We start from the raw sequence: 20,272 nt of genomic DNA, 5'->3' as shown, positions 1-20,272 counted from the left end.
GATGGATGTGGTTGTGGTGGTGTGTGGGTGTGATGGATGTGGTTGTGGTGGTGGTGCTGTGTGTAGGTGTGATGGATGTGGTTGTAGTGTGTGTAGGTGTGATGGATGTGGTAGTGGTTATGGTGGTGTGTGGGGGTGGATGTGGTTGTTGTGGTGGTGTGATGGATGTGGTTGTTCTGGTGTGATGGATGTGGTTGTGGTGTGGTGGTTGTGGTTATGGATAGGGTTGTGGTTATAGGTGTGGGTTATAGGTGTATGTGTGGGTGTGGGTGTGGGTGTGGATGTGGTTGTTGTGGTGGTGTGATGGATGTGGTTGTTCTGGTGTGGTGGGTGTGATGGATGTGGTTGTGGTGTGATGGATGTGGTTGTGGTTATGGGTAGGGTTGTAGTTATAGATGTGGGTGTGGGTGTGGGTGTGGGTGTGGGTGTGGGTGGGTATTGGTGAATGTGGTGGCGGAAGAACAAGCATTTATTGCATTCAACTATTAACACTAACACTGAAAAAACCCACAACGTAATCCTGGGATTGTCAGACCCAAAATATTACTTCATGAAAATCAAAATGCCATTGACTGTTCCCAAGGGCTGTGTCAACAAGACAGCCTTTTCGTAGTCTGCGGGCAATATCAAATTTAAAAAAATAATTCTTGCTACAATGGGCACCTGTCGGAATGATCATCAAGACAGCAGAAGTTCACAAGGCTCCCTCCCTGTGTCCAGAGGAACAGGATTACATTGTACATCATTCCATAAACAGCTGCCGACAAAAAGCCAAAATAAGAAATGTTTGACAAATTAACACATATGAGGTATGTCAGATGACATGGCACATAGAGTCACCGAGAAGCCCCATGCCATTCAGGACAAAATGTCAGGCTACGAGACAGAGTTGTGATGGATATTGGCCTCAGAGACCGAAAGAGACATCGCTCGGTAACCTGTGTCATACGTGATACATTATCATTCCCTGATATAGTGTGAGAGAAAGATGTCGTAAGGAAATAAAAAATATACAGTCATCATTACTGACATCATCATCCATTATCATGCAGGTACATAGTGTCACTGAGAATTTCAGGTTGGATAACGCTACAAAAATCACTGCTAATAAAAGACTGATTGCGTTCTTGTGATTGGTTACTATGTGGTGAAAGAAGTGCAACGCTATATTACAGCCCAATACACAGGTATAGCACTACGCTACTGCAGAGTGCAAGCATCACGACAGATTGATGGCCCCCCTGGACAACACCCATATTAAGCTGATTATCACACACTTACATATATACATGTCATCGGAATGAGTGGACAGATAGTGTAAACAAGTCAAATAATCACTGCACGGGTTGTCCCATCAAATCGGCACCATTCACAAGTAATCAAAAACAATGAAATGAAACAAATGGAATGACAATGATCAAGAAGCCGAAGTTGCTTCCCATAATTTTGGTGTTGGTTATGTGACATACAAGGGGCGTAACTGTAGTGTTAACACACGACGTCACATCATCACCAAACTTCGCTCTGACACTACAGCATTATACAGGTCTGTGCCATTACGTGTTGACCCACGCCTACTTCATGCTTGATGTCAACACTGATATAAATGGATCACAGTGTCAAGAGGTCAAGGTCAAATGGCACCAGTCATAGTGGATTCTCCCAGACTGTAGACTATGCCTATGCATAGCTTCTCTTGTAGCTTTGAGTGTCATTTATATGTCATACCAAATCTGATGATAATTACCGGGTATAAGAAATTCGGTATATTGCTTCGCGTGTGTCGATGCATACCAAGTTCAATGACATCTAGAGGTTACTAGGAAACCCTTTCACCATGTCATCAAACAGATGTGCATTATAAAATATGGACATCTGGAAATCTTAATATTTTCTTGAGAATGTATGCCAAACAAATAAAACTACTGCATGAAAAATGAAAATATCACAAAAGTTATTCTAATATATGCTGATTACTTGAATATTGGTATGCTTTTCAAAGCCGATGACCTTTCATTCAACTAAATATGCGATAAGCAATGGCAAGATAAGATTTTTGCAAAAAACATTCTGAACTCGAGAAAAAACAGCAACACAAACCAAAAGCAAGCATTGAAGTCCCAAGCTTCCTACTTCAAACAGTTTCCGATCTAAAACACCAGCCATATCTTTTAATGACTAAACTCAAGCCTTGGAGATAAGCAGAGGTCATATTAGGATATTTCGAAAAGCTGCAGTCGGCGAAGACAGTGCTGTTATTATACATTATACATTATACATTATAAATGACAGACGTCCTGTCTCATTGGTACCTGTAAACAAGTCACCATTATGCTTAATGATTGGTGTTGTCATTTAAAAATGAAATACCTGATCACATCACCACATTATGACACTCAGTAGAACTTGAACACCATGGACATTCCCTGACATCCATTTTCAGACAAGTTGATCCGACAAGGAAATAAATTAGGAAACAAAAAACACACTAGTGTTACATGGCCAAGTCTGTCAATGTATGCATATACATGAATATTTCAAATATTATATCCACATACTCAATGTCAGCACTCCCAAAGCGATAACAAAGTTGTAGGTAGCACTGAATATCCCCTGTTCAAGATGTACTCCCTAGTAGTGAAACTGTTTAATGCGAAAATATTTTATTGCATCAGAAATAAATTTTCTTTGTTTTGCAAAATACCTCTTCAATTCTTGATGAGGATAATAACAAAGCAGACACAACATGAGGGTATATGTTGGCACCCCCAACACAATACCCCACTGCATGTGTCCATGGAGGGCTTTGAACACACCTGTAGTGTGCCACATAGAACACGACCTGAGCCCCCAAACATTCCTATGTCATGATGCAGTCTTCTTTCTCTTATCACAATGTAGTTCTCAAGAATCCTCCAGCACAGACAATAGGGGGAAAACAGTGCCACAATCAGTTCCGGTTCACGTCATGTGATCAGTTCCTGTGTCAGAGATGCAGTAGGTATTTCACCTGGAACGGGAACACCACAATAAACATTCACGTACATTAGTTTTGATTGTTATACCCATGACAATCAGTGCTTCAACATATCGTTAAAATCTTCAATACATGATATACTTCAAATTATAAACAGTAACTTTCAGAATGGATATATATCAAATTTTCAAGGTATTTTGTTTCATGCCGAGAAAAACGTGTGGAATACAATTTGTACATATTGTACGTAAATGTTTGTATATAAGTATACTGCATACAAGTTGTATATAAATGTTGTATAAATGTGTGGAATAAATGTATCTGCACAGCATATGTTAGAGTGGGATACAAGTCATTCTTACATTTTTTATGTAAGCATGGGACATAAGTTGTACTTACTTATTGTATGCAAGTGTGGGATAAGAAGAGGTATTTACGTATTGCATGTTTAATAGCTTGGTATGGCTTGGGATAGAAGTCTGTCATACTTACATGTCTTGTATACAGGCATGGGATAGAAGTTGTACTTACTTATTGTATGTAAGTGTGTGGCTTACGTATCGTATGCAGGCGTGGTATACAATTTGTACTTGCCGGTACATATTGTATGTGTCAAAGTCGTACTTACATAGTGTATATAGGAGTGGGACACAAGCCACACTTTCATAGTGTATGTAAACGTGGGTTACAAGTTGTACTTACGTATTGTATATAGGCGTGGGACACAAGCCATACTTACATAGTGTATGTAAACGTAGGTGACAAGTTGTACTTACGTATTGTATATAGGCGTGGGACACAAGTCATACTTATATAGTGTATGTAGGCGTGGGATACAAGTCGTACTTATGTATTGTATATAGGCGTGGGACACAAGCCATACTTTCATAGTGTATGTAAACATAGGTTACAAGTTGTACTTACGTATTGTATATAGGCGTGGGACACAAGCCATACTTTCATAGTGTATGTAAACATAGGTTACAAGTTGTACTTATGTATTGTATATAGGCGTGGGACACAAGTCATACTTTCATAGTGTATGTAAACATAGGTTACAAGTTGTACTTACGTATTGTATATAGGCGTGGGACACAAGTCATACTTTCATAGTGTATGTAAACATAGGTTACAAGTCGTACTTATGTATTGTATATAGGCGTGGGACACAAGCCATACTTTCATAGTGTATGTAAACATAGGTTACAAGTTGTACTTACGTATTGTATATAGGCGTGGGACACAAGTCATACTTACATAGTGTATGTAAACGTAGGTGACAAGTTGTACTTACGTATTGTATATAGGCGTGGGACACAAGTCATACTTTCATAGTGTATGTAAACATAGGTTACAAGTTGTACTTATGTATTGTATATAGGCGTGGGACACAAGCCATACTTTCATAGTGTATGTAAACATAGGTTACAAGTTGTACTTACGTATTGTATATAGGCGTGGGACACAAGTCATACTTACATAGTGTATGTAAACATAGGTTACAAGTTGTACTTACGTATTGTATATAGGCGTGGGACACAAGTCATACTTTCATAGTGTATGTAAACATAGGTTACAAGTTGTACTTACATAGTGTATGTAAACATAGGTTACAAGTTGTACTTACGTATTGTATATAGGAGTGGGACACAAGTCATACTTATATAGTGTATGTAAACATAGGTTACAAGTTGTACTTACGTATTGTATATAGGCGTGGGACACAAGTCATACTTTCATAGTGTATGTAAACATAGGTTACAAGTTGTACTTACGTATTGTATATAGGCGTGGGACACAAGTCATACTTTCATAGTGTATGTAAGCGTGGGATACAAGTCGTACTTACGTATTGTATATAGGTGTGGGACACAAGTCATACTTACATAGTGTATGTAAACATAGGTTACAAGTTGTACTTACGTATTGTATATAGGCGTGGGACACAAGTCATACTTTCATAGTGTATGTAAGCGTGGGATACAAGTCGTACTTACGTATTGTATATAGGCGTGGGACACAAGTCATACTTACATAGTGTATGTAAACATAGGTTACAAGTTGTACTTACGTATTGTATATAGGCGTGGGACACAAGTCATACTTTCATAGTGTATGTAAGCGTGGGATACAAGTAATACTTACGTATTGTATATAGGCGTGGGACACAAGTCATACTTTCATAGTGTATGTAGGCGTGGGATACAAGTTGTACTTACGTATTGTATATAGGCGTGGGACACAAGTCATACTTACATAGTGTATGTAGGCGTGGGATACAAGTTGTACTTACGTATTGTATATAGGCGTGGGACACAAGTCATACTTACATAGTGTATGTAAACATAGGTTACAAGTTGTACTTACGTATTGTATATAGGCGTGGGACACAAGTCATACTTACATAGTGTATGTAGGCGTGGGATACAAGTTGTACTTACGTATTGTATATAGGCGTGGGACACAAGTCATACTTACATAGTGTATGTAGGCGTGGGATACAAGTTGTACTTACGTATTGTATATAGGCGTGGGACACAAGTCATACTTACATAGTGTATGTAAACATAGGTTACAAGTTGTACTTACGTATTGTATATAGGCGTGGGACACAAGTCATACTTACATAGTGTATGTAGGCGTGGGATACAAGTTGTACTTACGTATTGTATATAGGCGTGGGACACAAGTCATACTTACATAGTGTATGTAAACATAGGTTACAAGTTGTACTTACGTATTGTATATAGGCGTGGGACACAAGTCATACTTACATAGTGTATGTAGGCGTGGGATACAAGTTGTACTTACGTATTGTATATAGGCGTGGGACACAAGTCATACTTACATAGTGTATGTAAACATAGGTTACAAGTTGTACTTACGTATTGTATATAGGCGTGGGACACAAGTCATACTTACATAGTGTATGTAGGCGTGGGATACAAGTTGTACTTACGTATTGTATATAGGCGTGGGACACAAGTCATACTTACATAGTGTATGTAAACATAGGTTACAAGTTGTACTTACGTATTGTATATAGGCGTGGGACACAAGTCATACTTACATAGTGTATGTAGGCGTGGGATACAAGTTGTACTTACGTATTGTATATAGGCGTGGGACACAAGTCATACTTACATAGTGTATGTAAACATAGGTTACAAGTTGTACTTACGTATTGTATATAGGCGTGGGACACAAGTCATACTTACATAGTGTATGTAGGCGTGGGATACAAGTTGTACTTACGTATTGTATATAGGCGTGGGACACAAGTCATACTTACATAGTGTATGTAAACATAGGTTACAAGTTGTACTTACGTATTGTATATAGGCGTGGGACACAAGTCATACTTACATAGTGTATGTAGGCGTGGGATACAAGTTGTACTTACGTATTGTATATAGGCGTGGGACACAAGTCATACTTACATAGTGTATGTAAACGTGGGTTACAAGTTGTACTTACGTATTGTATATAGGCGTGGGACACAAGTCATACTTACATAGTGTATGTAAACGTGGGTTACAAGTTGTACTTACGTATTGTATATAGGCGTGGGACACAAGTCATACTTACATAGTGTATATAGGCGTGGGATACAAGTTGTACTTACGTATTGTATGTAGGCGTGGGATACAAGTTGTACTTACGTATTGTATATACCCGTAGGACGCCAGGGCTAAGGAGATGACGACTATATACCCAAGATACTGCACAAAATTGAGGAATTCCTGAAAGAAAATAACAACAATGTTAATACTCTATATACTATTCTACATTCAGCAGTTTACATACTAAATGATTGTGATATACACATGAGCAGCGTGAGACTGATCAGACACACAATCGGGCACTTATATTTACTGACATAAGGATGCACACAAAGCACATTAGAATCCAAGACAATACGTGACCGTGAGAAGTGACCTGGAGACAAGTAAAGATAATACGGAACGGCGTTGAACCCTTGTATGGGATAAACAACAGAGCTGGGATGGCTATTTTGAAAAACTAAGGAAAATGGCTGTGATTATATGTGACGTGTATGTACATGGTAAAGTAGGAGTAAAGTTATTGTGGTAACGTAATATTGATGCACTACATATCGAGAAATTTGGTGTGTGTGTGTGTGGTGGCAGTAGCTTGTCAGGACTTGATGTATTTGGTGTGTGAGTGTTATATGTGTATGTTTGTTTGTTAGTTGTTTAATGCCGCACTCAGCAATATTTCAGCTATATGACAGCGGTCTGTGTAAATAATCAAGGCTGGACCAGACAATCCAGTGATTGATATCATGAGCATCAATCCACGCAATTGGGATCGATGATGATCCCGTTAGTCGCCTCTTACGACAAGCATAGTCCCCTTTTATGATAAGTATGGGTTGCTGAAGATGTGTGTGTTGGGATATGTGTATGTGATATATTTGTGTATGAGTGTGATATGTGTATGTACGTGTGTGTGATATGTGTATGTGTGTGAAAAGTGTGTGTCTGTGTGATGCGTGTCTGTGTGATGCGTGTCTGTGTGTGATATGGGATGACTTCAACTTTATTCCTCCAGCCTTTGGTGTTTACTAGGGCTGTTACGATTCACTCGCGTATTCGGTGAATCGAAGCGTAACCTTTCATGAATTGAATTCGTTATTCATGGCCACTAGAATCGAATATTTATGAATATGCTATCATGTAAATTTACATACCCTGTACCTAAAAATATCCATAACAACATATTATATGCATAGATTTCTTTCAATGACAACACTCTGATAATATTTAATTTGATAGTATTGTTTTCACTGGTCATTGTCGCATTTGAGCAGATACTAGTACCTGGATAAGTGCAGTATATAAATGTATAATTTATTAATAATTAACAAACCATGTCAAACAAATTGTGATGTTTTTGTTACACTGAATATAATAAATAATACATAAACTGCTGACTTGTTATTGTAATTGTGAATTAATATTCGTATTCGTTACCCTATATTCGTGATATGAATCGTATTTGCCTCATAGTGTATTTGTTGCAGCCCTTGTGTTTACATTTCACAACTTTTGAAGCACAATCGAGCATGCTCTTTCTACAAAGATTTCAAAGAGTGTCATATGACTTATACTGAAAGAATGTTTGATTAGCCTGATTAGGGTTACAACATTCAAGGCCTTTTGTAAGGCTTTCAAAAAGTTTATGGGGACATTTCCAAATCTGACACATCAGTGACTAAAATTATGTCCAAAGCACCATATCTTCCTGTGTTTTTTCCGGTGATCAATTAACTTGCCTTTGCATGTATTTGTGATGGATGCCACCAGCTGGGCAAGATCACACTTCATATCATATTTGATTGTGATTCATAAACACATGCTCATGATACACCTGGAAATGTACAACTGACTTTGCTTTTAGCAGAGATTTCTCATCATGATGGAAGGGATTTTGTTGTATTTAGTTGTCCAACATAAATCATTAATTACTCAATCAGAACTAATGCTACTTTAAGTGAGGTCGATAACAGGTCTCCCCTCAAAGCATGCCGCAATTCCCAGTAAATGCAGCATTGATGAGAAGGACAAAATAAATAGCTGTCAAGCTGGAGATAACAAGACACACGTGACACTGGGGCCTGCTGAAACAAGTCGGTCAACAGGAGAGGAGACACGTCCCACTGATCACCCCATCATGGACTCTCTATGACCACACAGCTACTCTATCATGTCTATGGCTTGTTTGGGGGTAATTGAACATAAAATATATTAACACAATCCACAACAATGGTTATATGCACACACGACCTATTGTCCCTTCGCCACAAACAATATTTTAATTGTACAATTGCTGTAATGACATATTGGTGAGCAATGCGGACACTTGCACTGTTAAGTACCTGATACCTCAAGGGACAATAAACCTGTTTCCCCATTGAGGGTGCATATGGCTGTAACCAACGAACCAACGCAAATCAAATTACACCTGCCTTATAGTGAGGTGTGCCTCGCGTAATATTCACTGTCACAACAAACCACATCAGTAGCGTATCCAGGACACTATCTGCACACTTACTATCATAAGTTGGGGGGCACCGAATCTGTTGCATGGCATAACCCACATTACAACACTCTTTACAGGACACTCATCACAATCTCCCTGAATATCATAACACCCATGTAGTCATAAAAATGTAAATAGAAAAGTGACATGGTTAGTCAATGAAATGCAGTTTATTTGCTCCTCAGTACCATGCCATGTAGCCCCTGGTTTCCCTGCTACTGACACAACTCTGCAGGGACACCTCCGGGTTATAGGCGTGTTGTTTTACATGACGGAGGAGACAAGTGGGATGGGATATATATATTGACCCGTCTCCTGAGGTCCAGGCAGTAATATTACTAATAATGTAATGTCACATATATCCTCTTTGTAACATTTCCAATATATTTCCTCTTTGTAACATTCTATACCGTAATAATTCCAATATATCAATGCAATATTTTTCTAGTCTATTCGCATCACAGGCATAGTTGGCCTGCTGTTGCCCCGCCATTACCACACATTTAGTTGCCCTGTCACCATCAGCAACCTAATTACACCATCATTGTCCCTTTATAGCCCGCCACCCCCACAGGTCTAGTTGCCCCTTTATAGCCCGCCACCCCCACATGTCTAGTTGCCCCTTTATAGCCCGCCACCCCCACAGGTCTAGTTGTCCCTTTATAGCCCAGCCACCCCCACATGTCTAGTTGCCCCTTTATAGCCCGCCACCCCCACATGTCTAGTTGCCCCTTTATAGCCCGCCACCTCCACATGTCTAGTTGCCCCTTTATAGCCCCATCACCCTCACAGGTCTAGTTGCCCCTTTATAGCCCCGCCACCCCCACAGGTCCAGTTGCCCCTTTATAGCCCCGCCACCCCCACATGTCTAGTTGCCCCTTTATAGCCCCATCACCCTCACAGGTCTAGTTGCCCCTTTATAGCCCCGCCACCCCCACAGGTCCAGTTGCCCCTTTATAGCCCCGCCACCCCCACATGTCTAGTTGCCCCTTTATAGCCCTTCCACCTCCACATGTCTAGTTGCCCCTTTATAGCCCCGCCACCCCCACAGGTCCAGTTGCCCCTTTATAGCCCCGCCACCCCCACATGTCTAGTTGCCCCTTTATAGCCCACCACCCCCACATGTCTAGTTGCCCCTTTATAGCCCGCCACCTCCACATGTCTAGTTGCCCCTTTATAGCCCCATCACCCTCACAGGTCTAGTTGCCCCTTTATAGCCCCGCCACCCCCACAGGTCCAGTTGCCCCTTTATAGCCCCGCCACCCCCACATGTCTAGTTGCCCCTTTATAGCCCCGCCACCCCCACAGGTCCAGTTGTCCCTTTATAGCCCCGCCACCCCCACAGGTCCAGTTGCCCCTTTATAGCCCCGCCACCCCCACATGTCTAGTTGCCCCTTTATAGCCCACCACCCCCACATGTCTAGTTGCCCCTTTATAGCCCGCCACCTCCACATGTCTAGTTGCCCCTTTATAGCCCCATCACCCTCACAGGTCTAGTTGCCCCTTTATAGCCCCGCCACCCCCACAGGTCCAGTTGCCCCTTTATAGCCCCGCCACCCCCACATGTCTAGTTGCCCCTTTATAGCCCCGCCACCCCCACAGGTCCAGTTGTCCCTTTATAGCCCCGCCACCCCCACAGGTCCAGTTGCCCCTTTATACCCCCGCCACCCCCACAGGTCCAGTTGCCCCTTTATAGCCCGGCCACCTCCACATGTCTAGTTGTCCCTTTATAGCCCCGCCACCTCCACATGTCTAGTTGTCCCTTTATAGCCCCGCCACCGCCTGCGCCACCACCACAGGTCTAGTTGCCCCTTTATAGCCCTGTCACCCCCACAGGTCTAGTTGTCCCTTTATAGCCCCGCCACCTCCACATGTCTAGTTGTCCCTTTATAGCCCCGCCACCTCCACATGTCTAGTTGCCCCTTTATAGCCCCGCCACCTCCACATGTCTAGTTGTCCCTTTATAGCCCCGCCACTGCCAGCGCCACCTCCACAGGTCTAGTTGCCCCTTTATAGCCCCGCCACCCCCACAGGTCTAGTTGTCCCTTTATAGCCCCGCCACCTCCACATGTCTAGTTGTCCCTTTATAGCCCCGCCACCTCCTCATGTCTAGTTGTCCCTTTATAGCCCCGCCACCGCCAGCGCCACCTCCACAGGTCTAGTTGCCCCTTTATAGCCCCGCCACCTCCACATGTCTAGTTGTCCCTTTATAGCCCCACCACAGCCACCGCCACCTCCACAGGTCTAGTTGCCCCTTTATAGCCCCGCCACCTCCACATGTCTAGTTGTCCCTTTATAGCCCCACCACAGCCACCGCCACCTCCACAGGTCTAGTTGCCCCTTTATAGCCCCGCCACCTCCACATGTCTAGTTGTCCCTTTATAGCCCCACCACAGCCACCGCCACCTCCACAGGTCTAGTTGCCCCTTTATAGCCCCTCCACCTCCACAGGTCTAGTTGCCCCTTTATAGCCCCGCTACCCCCACAGGTTGAGTTGCCCCTTTATAGCCCCGCCACCTCCACAGGTTTAGTTGCCCCTTTATAGCCCCACCACCCCCACAGGTCCAGTTGCCCCTTTATAGCCCCCGCCACCCACACAGGTCCAGTTGCTCCTTTATAGCCCCGCTACCCCCACAGGTCCAGTTGCCCCTTTATAGCCCCGCTATCCCCACATGTTTAGTTGCCCCTTTATAGCCCCGCCACCTCCACATGTCTAGTTGCCCCTTTACAGCCCGGCTACCCCCACAGGTTTAGTTGCCCCTTTATAGCCCCGCCATCTCCACATGTCTAGTTGCCCCTTTTCGGCCCCGCTACCCCCACAGGTTTAGTTGCCCCTTTATAGCCCCGCCACCTCCACATGTCCAGTTGCCCCTTTATAGCCCCGCTACCCCCACAGGTTTAGTTGCCCCTTTATAGCCCCGCTACCCCCACAGGTTTAGTTGCCCCTTTATAGCCCCGCCACCTCCACAGGTTTAGTTGCCCCTTTATAGCCCCGCCACCCCCACAGGTCCAGTTGCCCCTTTATAGCCCCGCCACCCCCACAGGTTTAGTTGCCCCTTTATAGCCCCGCCACCTCCACAGGTTTAGTTGCCCCTTTATAGCCCCGCCACCCCCACAGGTTTAGTTGCCCCTTTATAGCCCCGCTACCCCCACAGGTTTAGTTGCCCCTTTATAGCCCCGCCACCTCCACATGTCCAGTTGCCCCTTTATAGCCCCGCTACCCCCACAGGTTTAGTTGCCCCTTTATAGCCCCGCCACCTCCACAGGTCTAGTTGCCCCTTTATAGCCCCGCCACCCCCACAGGTCCAGTTGCCCCTTTAAAGCCCCGCCACCTCCACATGTCCAGTTGCCCCTTTATAGCCCCGCTACCCCCACAGGTGTAGTTGTCCCTTTATAGCCCCGCCACCCCCACAGGTCCAGTTGTCCCATTATTGCCCAGTCTGACCCACAGGCACATGCACTGTTACAACACAAATATTCAACCACAGCAAGTTCCCCTGTATATTCTTTAGAAAGAGTACCTGGCAATATTCCACAAAGAATATTATTTTCTGATAGGCTAGCCTGGTGTCGTGGTTAACATTCATAGCTTGCATACACTGTATTTGTTGTCTCAATGTCCCTTGACAAAGTGAATTATGGAAATGGAAAAATGGTAGAATGCACCATGTGTGTCATTCAAATGTAATTTCCTTTCTGTCTGGCGTCCCACATATTTTTCCAGATCACTTTACACAATTTATAAACATATTACGAACGTCTTAATTACATCTATATTTTCATAATATCCCATTTGATTGCCTGCCTGGAGGCAAGATGTCACCACTAGTCCTAGTTGAAGGAAGGTTTGGTTTGGTTTGGTTTGTTTGTTGTTTAACGCCACACTCAGCAATATTCCAGCTATATGAAGGCGGTCTGTAAATAATCAAGTCTGGACCAGACAATCCAGTGATTGAAGGAAGCATTGCAATCTGATGTGGCTTGGTACAGGGCAAATACACAAATGGACAATCAGATTTGGAGAGAGAGTGAGTGTAATGTAAGTCCCCCCACCCACCCCCATCTCCCCCCACCCACCCCCATCTCCACCCATACACGCCAATGATGATGCAACAACTGATGTCATAGATCTTAAATCAATCCTTTATTAATGCATACAACGAAGTAGTTATTGGTGAAGACACACAAATGCACCATCTCAATGAGTGAGTTGGGTTTGTTTGTTTGTTGCTTAACGCTGCACGCAGTCTGTAAATAATCAAGTCTGGACCAGACAATCCGGTGATTGATATCATGAACACTGATTTAGGCAATTGGGATATGCTGACATGCATCAACCAAATCCTGAGCCTGACCACCCGATCCTGTCAGTCCAGACAAACATGGTCGCCTGTTACGGCAAGCTTGGGTTGCTGAAGACCTATTCTATCCCTGATTTTCACGGGTCCAGTTGGGTTTGATGCCAGTTTGAACAGTATTTCAGTTACATCATGGCGTGTCAGACTGAAGTGGTCTCATGTGTTTAACCGATCACCTATAAGTCACAGGTATATCATGGCATGTCAGACTGAAGTGGTCTCATGTGTTTAACCGATCACCTATAAGTCACAGGTATATCATGGCATGTCAGACTGAAGTGGTCTCATGTGTTTAACCGATCACCTATAAGTCACAGGTATATCATGGCATGTCAGACTGAAGTGGTCTCATGTGTTTAACCGATCACCTATAAGTCACAGGTATATCATGGCATGTCAGACTGAAGTGGTCTCATGTGTTTAACCGATCACCTATAAGTCACAGGTATATCATGGCATGTCAGACTGAAGTGGTCTCATGTGTTTAACCGATCACCTATAAGTCACAGGTATATCATGGCATGTCAGACTGAAGTGGTCTCATGTGTTTAACCGATCACCTATAAGTCACAGGTATATCATGGCATGTCAGACTGAAGTGGTCTCATGTGTTTAACCGATCACCTATAAGTCACAGGTATATCATGGCATGTCAGACTGAAGTGGTCTCATGTGTTTAACCGATCACCTATAAGTCACAGGTATATCATGGCATGTCAGACTGAAGTGGTCTCATGTGTTTAACCGATCACCTATAAGTCACAGGTATATCATGGCATGTCAGACTGAAGTGGTCTCATGTGTTTAACCGATCACCTATAAGTCACAGGTATATCATGGCGAGTCATATCGGAGTGGTCTCATGTATGTAACCGATCAACTATAAGTCACAGGTATATCATGACCAATGCATGAAACACAAAGTAAGGTCTCATGTAGTCTGTCTTACGGACCCTGATACAAATATATCCAATACAGCCCATGCAAGTCTATAATGTTTCGGCAAGAATAGATGCCTGCAGTATGAGGAAAATGAAGAGATTCTCTGGGCTCCTTTTTATCATATTTTTATTAAGATAACTGTTTTTTTTCAGTAAGATATGTTCATTTCAGAGACTAGATGTTAGTCTAGGTCTCGTGTGGAATTTCATCATACGTAATATTCGGGCATGTTGAAAATGAAGAACAAAGACTGAAAGAGATTTCTACTTACCCAAACTTTATCTATACAGACAGCCACCACGAGGTACTGAAGGAGTTGCTGCCCTTGGAGGAGGCGCCAAAACAAGATGATGCACCACGTGAACCAAGAATGTAACGTTGCTGTCTGGAGTTCCTGGAGAAGACAGAGAGAAGAGTGAGTGAGTGAGTGAGTAAGTATGGTTTTACGCAAATAATGCAAACATTTTGCCTACAAGCTAAAGTGTAAAAGGTCAATGTTTACAAATTGATTTGGGCGATTTTAAAAGCAGTTTGTGCATTTTGTTGTATATTGCTGTATAATCTGTGGTTTGCAGAAACAACACCAGCCATTCACATGAGTCAAGTGTTTCTCCTTGAAGGTAATTGTGGACATGTAACGGAAACATGCGTTACGTGGAGATTCAGGGCTACGATACACATCATACACAGTGCCTCACGTGGGGATTCAGGGCTACGATACACATCATACAGAGTGCCTCACTTGGGGAGATTCAGGGCTACGATACACATCATACAGAGTGCATTACGTGGGGAGATTCAGGGCTATGATACACATCATACAGAGTGCCTCACGTGGGGAGATTCAGGGTTACGATACACATCATACAGAGTGCCTCACGTGGAGATTCAGGGCTACGATACACATCATACAGAGTGCCTCACATGGAGATTCAGGGCTACGATACACATCATACAGAGTGCCTCACGTGGGGAGATTCAGGGTTACGATACACATCATACAGAGTGCCTCACATGGAGATTCAGGGCTAAGATACACATCATACAGAGTGCCTAACATGGAGATTCAGGGCTACGATACACATCATACAGAGTGCCTCACATGGGGATTCAGGGCTACGATACACATCATACAGAGTGCCTCACTTGGGGAGATTCAGGGCTACGATACACATCATACAGAGTGCATTACGTGGGGAGATTCAGGGCTATGATACACATCATACAGAGTGCCTCACGTGGGGAGATTCAGGGTTACGATACACATCATACAGAGTGCCTCACGTGGAGATTCAGGGCTACGATACACATCATACAGAGTGCCTCACATGGAGATTCAGGGCTACGATACACATCATACAGAGTGCCTCACGTGGGGAGATTCAGGGTTACGATACACATCATACAGAGTGCCTCACATGGAGATTCAGGGCTACGATACACATCATACAGAGTGCCTCACATGGAGATTCAGGGCTACGATACACATCATACAGAGTGCCTCACGTGGGGAGATTCAGGGCTACGATACACATCATACAGAGTGCATCACCTGGAGATTCAGGGCTATGATACACATCATACAGAGTGCCTCACGTGGAGATTCAGGGCAACGATACACATCATACAGAGTGCCTCACATGGAGATTCAGGGCTATGATACACATCATACAGAGTGCCTCACGTGGAGATTCAGGGCTACAATACACATCATACAGAGTGCCTCACCTGGAGATTCAGGGCTACGATACACATCATACAGAGTGCCTCACGTGGGGAGATTCAGGGCTACGATACACATCATACAGAGTGCCTAACATGGAGATTCAGGGTTACGATACACATCATACAGAGTGCCTCACATGGAGATTCAGGGCTACGATACACATCATACAGAGTGCCTCAAATGGAGATTAAGGGCTACGATACACATCATACAGAGTGCCTCACGTGGAGATTCAGGGCTATGATACACATCATACAGAGTGCATCACGTGGGGAGATTCAGGGCTACGAAACACATCATACGGAGCGCATCACTTGGGGAGATTCAGGGCTACGATACACATCATACAGAGTGCACTACATGGAGATTCAGGGCTACGATACACATCATACAGAGTGCATTACATGGAGATTCAGGGCTACGATACACATCATACAGAGTGCCTCACGTGGGGAGATTCAGGGCTATGATACACATCAAACAGAGTGCATCACGTGGGGAGATTCAGGGCTATGATAAACATCATACAGAGTGCCTCACGTGGAGATTCAGGGCTACGATACACATCATACAGAGTGCCTCACATGGAGATTCAGGGCTACGATACACATCATACAGAGTGCCTCACGTGGGGAGATTCAGGGCTATGATAAACATCATACAGAGTGCGTCACGTGGGGAGATTCAGGGCTACGATACACATCATACGGAGCGCATAACGAGGGGAGATTCAGGGCTACGATACACATCATACAGAGTGCCTCACGTGGAGATTCAGGGCTACGATACACATCATACAGAGTGCATTACATGGAGATTCAGGGCTACGATACACATCATACAGAGTGCCTCACGTGGAGATTCAGGGCTACGATACACATCATACAGAGTGCCTCACGTGGAGATTCAGGGCTACGATACACATCATACAGAGTGCATTACATGGAGATTCAGGGCTACGATACACATCATACAGAGTGCATTACATGGAGATTCAGGGCTACGATACACATCATACAGAGTGCCTCACATGGAGATTCAGGGCTACGATACACATCATACAGAGTGCCTCACGTGGGGAGATTCAGGGCTATGATAAACATCATAAAGAGTGCCTCACGTGGAGATTCAGGGCTACGATACACATCATACAGAGTGCCTCACGTGGAGATTCAGGGCTATGATACACATCATACAGAGTGCATTACGTGGGGAGATTCAGGGCTACGATACACATCATACAGAGTGCCTCACGTGGAGATTCAGGGCTACGATACACATCATACAGAGTGCCTCACCTGGAGATTCAGGGTTATGATACACATCATACAGAGTGCCTCACGTGGGGAGATTCAGGGCTACGATACACATCATACAGAGTGCCTCACGTGGGGAGATTCAGGGCTATGATACACATCATACAGAGTGCATCACCTGGAGATTCAGGGTTACGATACAAATCATACAGAGTGCCTCATGTGGAGAGTTTCAGGGCTATGATACACATCATACAGAGTGCTTCACCTGGAGATTCAGGGCTACGATACACATCATACAGAGTGCATCACCTGGAGATTCAGGGTTACGATACACATCATACAGAGTGCCTCACGTGGGGAGATTCAGGGCTACAATACACATCATACAGAGTGCATCACCTGGAGATTCAGGGCTATGATACACATCATACAGAGTGCATCACTTGGAGATTCAGGGCTATGATACACATCATACAGAGTGCCTCACGTGGGGAGATTCAGGGCTATGATACACATCATACAGAGTGCATCACGTGGAGAGATTCAGGGCTATGATACACATCATACAGAGTGCCTCACTTGGAGATTCAGGGCCACGATACACATCATACAGAGTGCCTCACGTGGGGAGATTCAGGGCTAGGATACACATCATACAGAGTGCCTCACCTGGAGATTCAGGGCTATGATACACATCATACAGAGTGCCTCACCTGGAGATTCAGGGCTATGATACACATCATACAGAGTGCCTCACGTGGGGAGTTTCAGGGCTATGATACACATCATACAGAGTGCATCACCTGGAGATTCAGGGCTACGATACACATCATACAGAGTGCCTCACATGGGGAGATTCAGGGCTACGATACACATCATACAGAGTGCCTCACCTGGAGATTCAGGGCTACGATACACATCATACAGAGTGCATCACGTGGGGAGATTCAGGGCCACGATACACATCATACAGAGTGCATCACGTGGGGAGATTCAGGGCCACGATACACATCATACAGAGTGCATTACATGGAGATTCAGGGTTACGATACACATCATACAGAGATCATCATATAGCTGATATATGTTTCACCGGGGCCTATTGGATATCTGCTAATGCAGCTACAGATGTGACAGGTGTCTATGCAAGTATATATGTCAGGACATCCCCACACTGGCTCAAATATCACCTCACACACTACAAACTAGCAGCTTTCTTTAAGTGAAGCATAACGGCATTCACTTTAGAATATTAAAATGCCAAGTTATTCATGTAATTTTTACAGTTTAATATGAACTAGTGCTCAGTCAGTGTATGTCGATATCAAGGCATTCAAAAAGGATGGTCGGTATTGGGGCCTTGAGATGGCTGGCAAGGGACGTGATGAAATAAAACATTGAGTAAGTAGATGAGTGTCTCGATAAAGCTTCAGGCCATGGTAACATGTGCCCGTCCCGTAGCTTGCCCGTCCCGTAGCTTGCCCGTCCCGTAGCCTGCCCGTCCCATAGCCTGCCCGTCCTGTAGCCTGACCTGGTACGAGAACATAGCCAGCCATGGTCCCCAGGTATCGATCAATGTATGACATTCAACATTACAGGTGGCCACTCGGTAACTAACTGCATTCAGGCTGTTGCACAAGTATTTGATTGATTAAACTAAACGATCAGCCTTACCGACCACTGTTAAATCGATTAAGGTTCGCATATTTCCTGCACTAGTGTAACTACCTATGCACAGATAACCTAAAAACCTGATAGCATTCAAACACGTCAAACGTATAATACAACCAGATCTAAGGAGGCATGCTGGAGTTATAGTTAAATTACAGTTTCAAATCCTGGTCCGCAGTATAGAAAAAGATTTGTCAAGTCAAAGTTGCTCTGTCAAGAGAGTGAGCGAGTGAGTATTATTTTATACCGCTTTTAGCAATATTCCAGAGATCCCTCAAGAGTGTTGTGTTGGGGGGGGGGGGGGGGTGAGTGGTGTTGGGCTGTGGGGGTGGGGTGGTGGGGTGGTGGGGGTGCGGGTGGGGTGGTGGTGTCGGGGGTGAGTGGGATTGGGTAGGTGTTGGGGGTGGGTGGGAATGTCTGGGTACATGTGAGTGCATTTGGTAGATGTGGTAGGTGTTGGGGCTTGTGGGTGACTGGGTGATGAACGAGGTTCACCCCCCAAAAAATTAAAAAATCGATCACTTGACATCTCTCCCCAACACACGAGCGAGATTATCAAATAGATGGCCCTACAACCTGCTTCTTGTGTCCCATGTGTGTCGGGTCAATCACGACATCTGTCTGGGGCCATATCTGTACAGACAAAACGCCATCATATGTCGATTATCATGTGCAATTTCATAATTGGCAATTGTCACTCTGTTTCCGCAGGTCAATCATGCAGCCGACATTGATTACCTGCCATCTCGAGGTGCGCCATGATGAAAGCATAATCTCTACAACCCTGACACTACACTGGGGCAGGGGTTGTCGTCTGGGTAGTCTACATTAGGATTAGTGTGCTTGATCAACGCCTCTCCATCGAGGTGAACAAGAAATAGAATCAACTGGTCATCGATTGATATCCCTTGTCGTGTAGGGTACAAAGACCTGGCATATTACCAAAACCTTATTCCTTCACAAGCAATCCTATCATTTCAACCTCAAGTTAAAAATCTATAACGAATCGACCTCCTCCTGGTACTTAAACCCAACAATCAAGTAATTCTTCCTTGTGACATTTAGGGTCAACACTGGCATATTCATTCCTTATGGGTGGCTGTTGATAAGATTTGAAATGCGTCTTTACAAAGGGGTAAACCATTTCATGGGGGCCTGAGTGCCACATGCATGCTACATTCAAAGTCTGATTTCATGCATAATCCCAGACATATGCCCTATCATTGTAATGTGTGTGGGTATATTCACTGAAACCCTTCAATGTTGAAGTGGC

The 20,272-nt window shown here is 44.0% G+C and overlaps 1 protein-coding gene across 1 annotated transcript in view; it reads right to left on the bottom strand.

The window, feature by feature from the left end:
• Positions 1–396: 396 nt before the first annotated feature.
• LOC124134454 (ceramide phosphoethanolamine synthase-like) overlaps positions 397–20,272 on the bottom strand; it is a 40,330-nt gene continuing 20,454 nt past the window's right edge. The window contains exons 2-4 of the mRNA XM_046499288.2: positions 14,615–14,737; positions 6,640–6,720; positions 397–3,010 (exon numbers count right to left, since the gene is read on the bottom strand). Coding sequence (XP_046355244.2) covers positions 2,987–3,010; positions 6,640–6,720; positions 14,615–14,737 — 228 coding nt within the window. The 3' untranslated portion in view covers positions 397–2,986. The remainder of the gene's footprint in view (positions 3,011–6,639; positions 6,721–14,614; positions 14,738–20,272) is intronic.

The sequence above is a fragment of the Haliotis rufescens genome, unplaced genomic scaffold, assembly GCF_023055435.1.
Source record: "Haliotis rufescens isolate VD_foot unplaced genomic scaffold, xgHalRufe1.0.p SCAF_35, whole genome shotgun sequence".
In the NCBI taxonomy this organism is placed as follows: domain Eukaryota; kingdom Metazoa; phylum Mollusca; class Gastropoda; order Lepetellida; family Haliotidae; genus Haliotis; species Haliotis rufescens.
The sequence above is the reverse complement of the archived record's forward strand: the minus strand, read 5'-3'. Positions and strand labels throughout refer to the sequence as shown.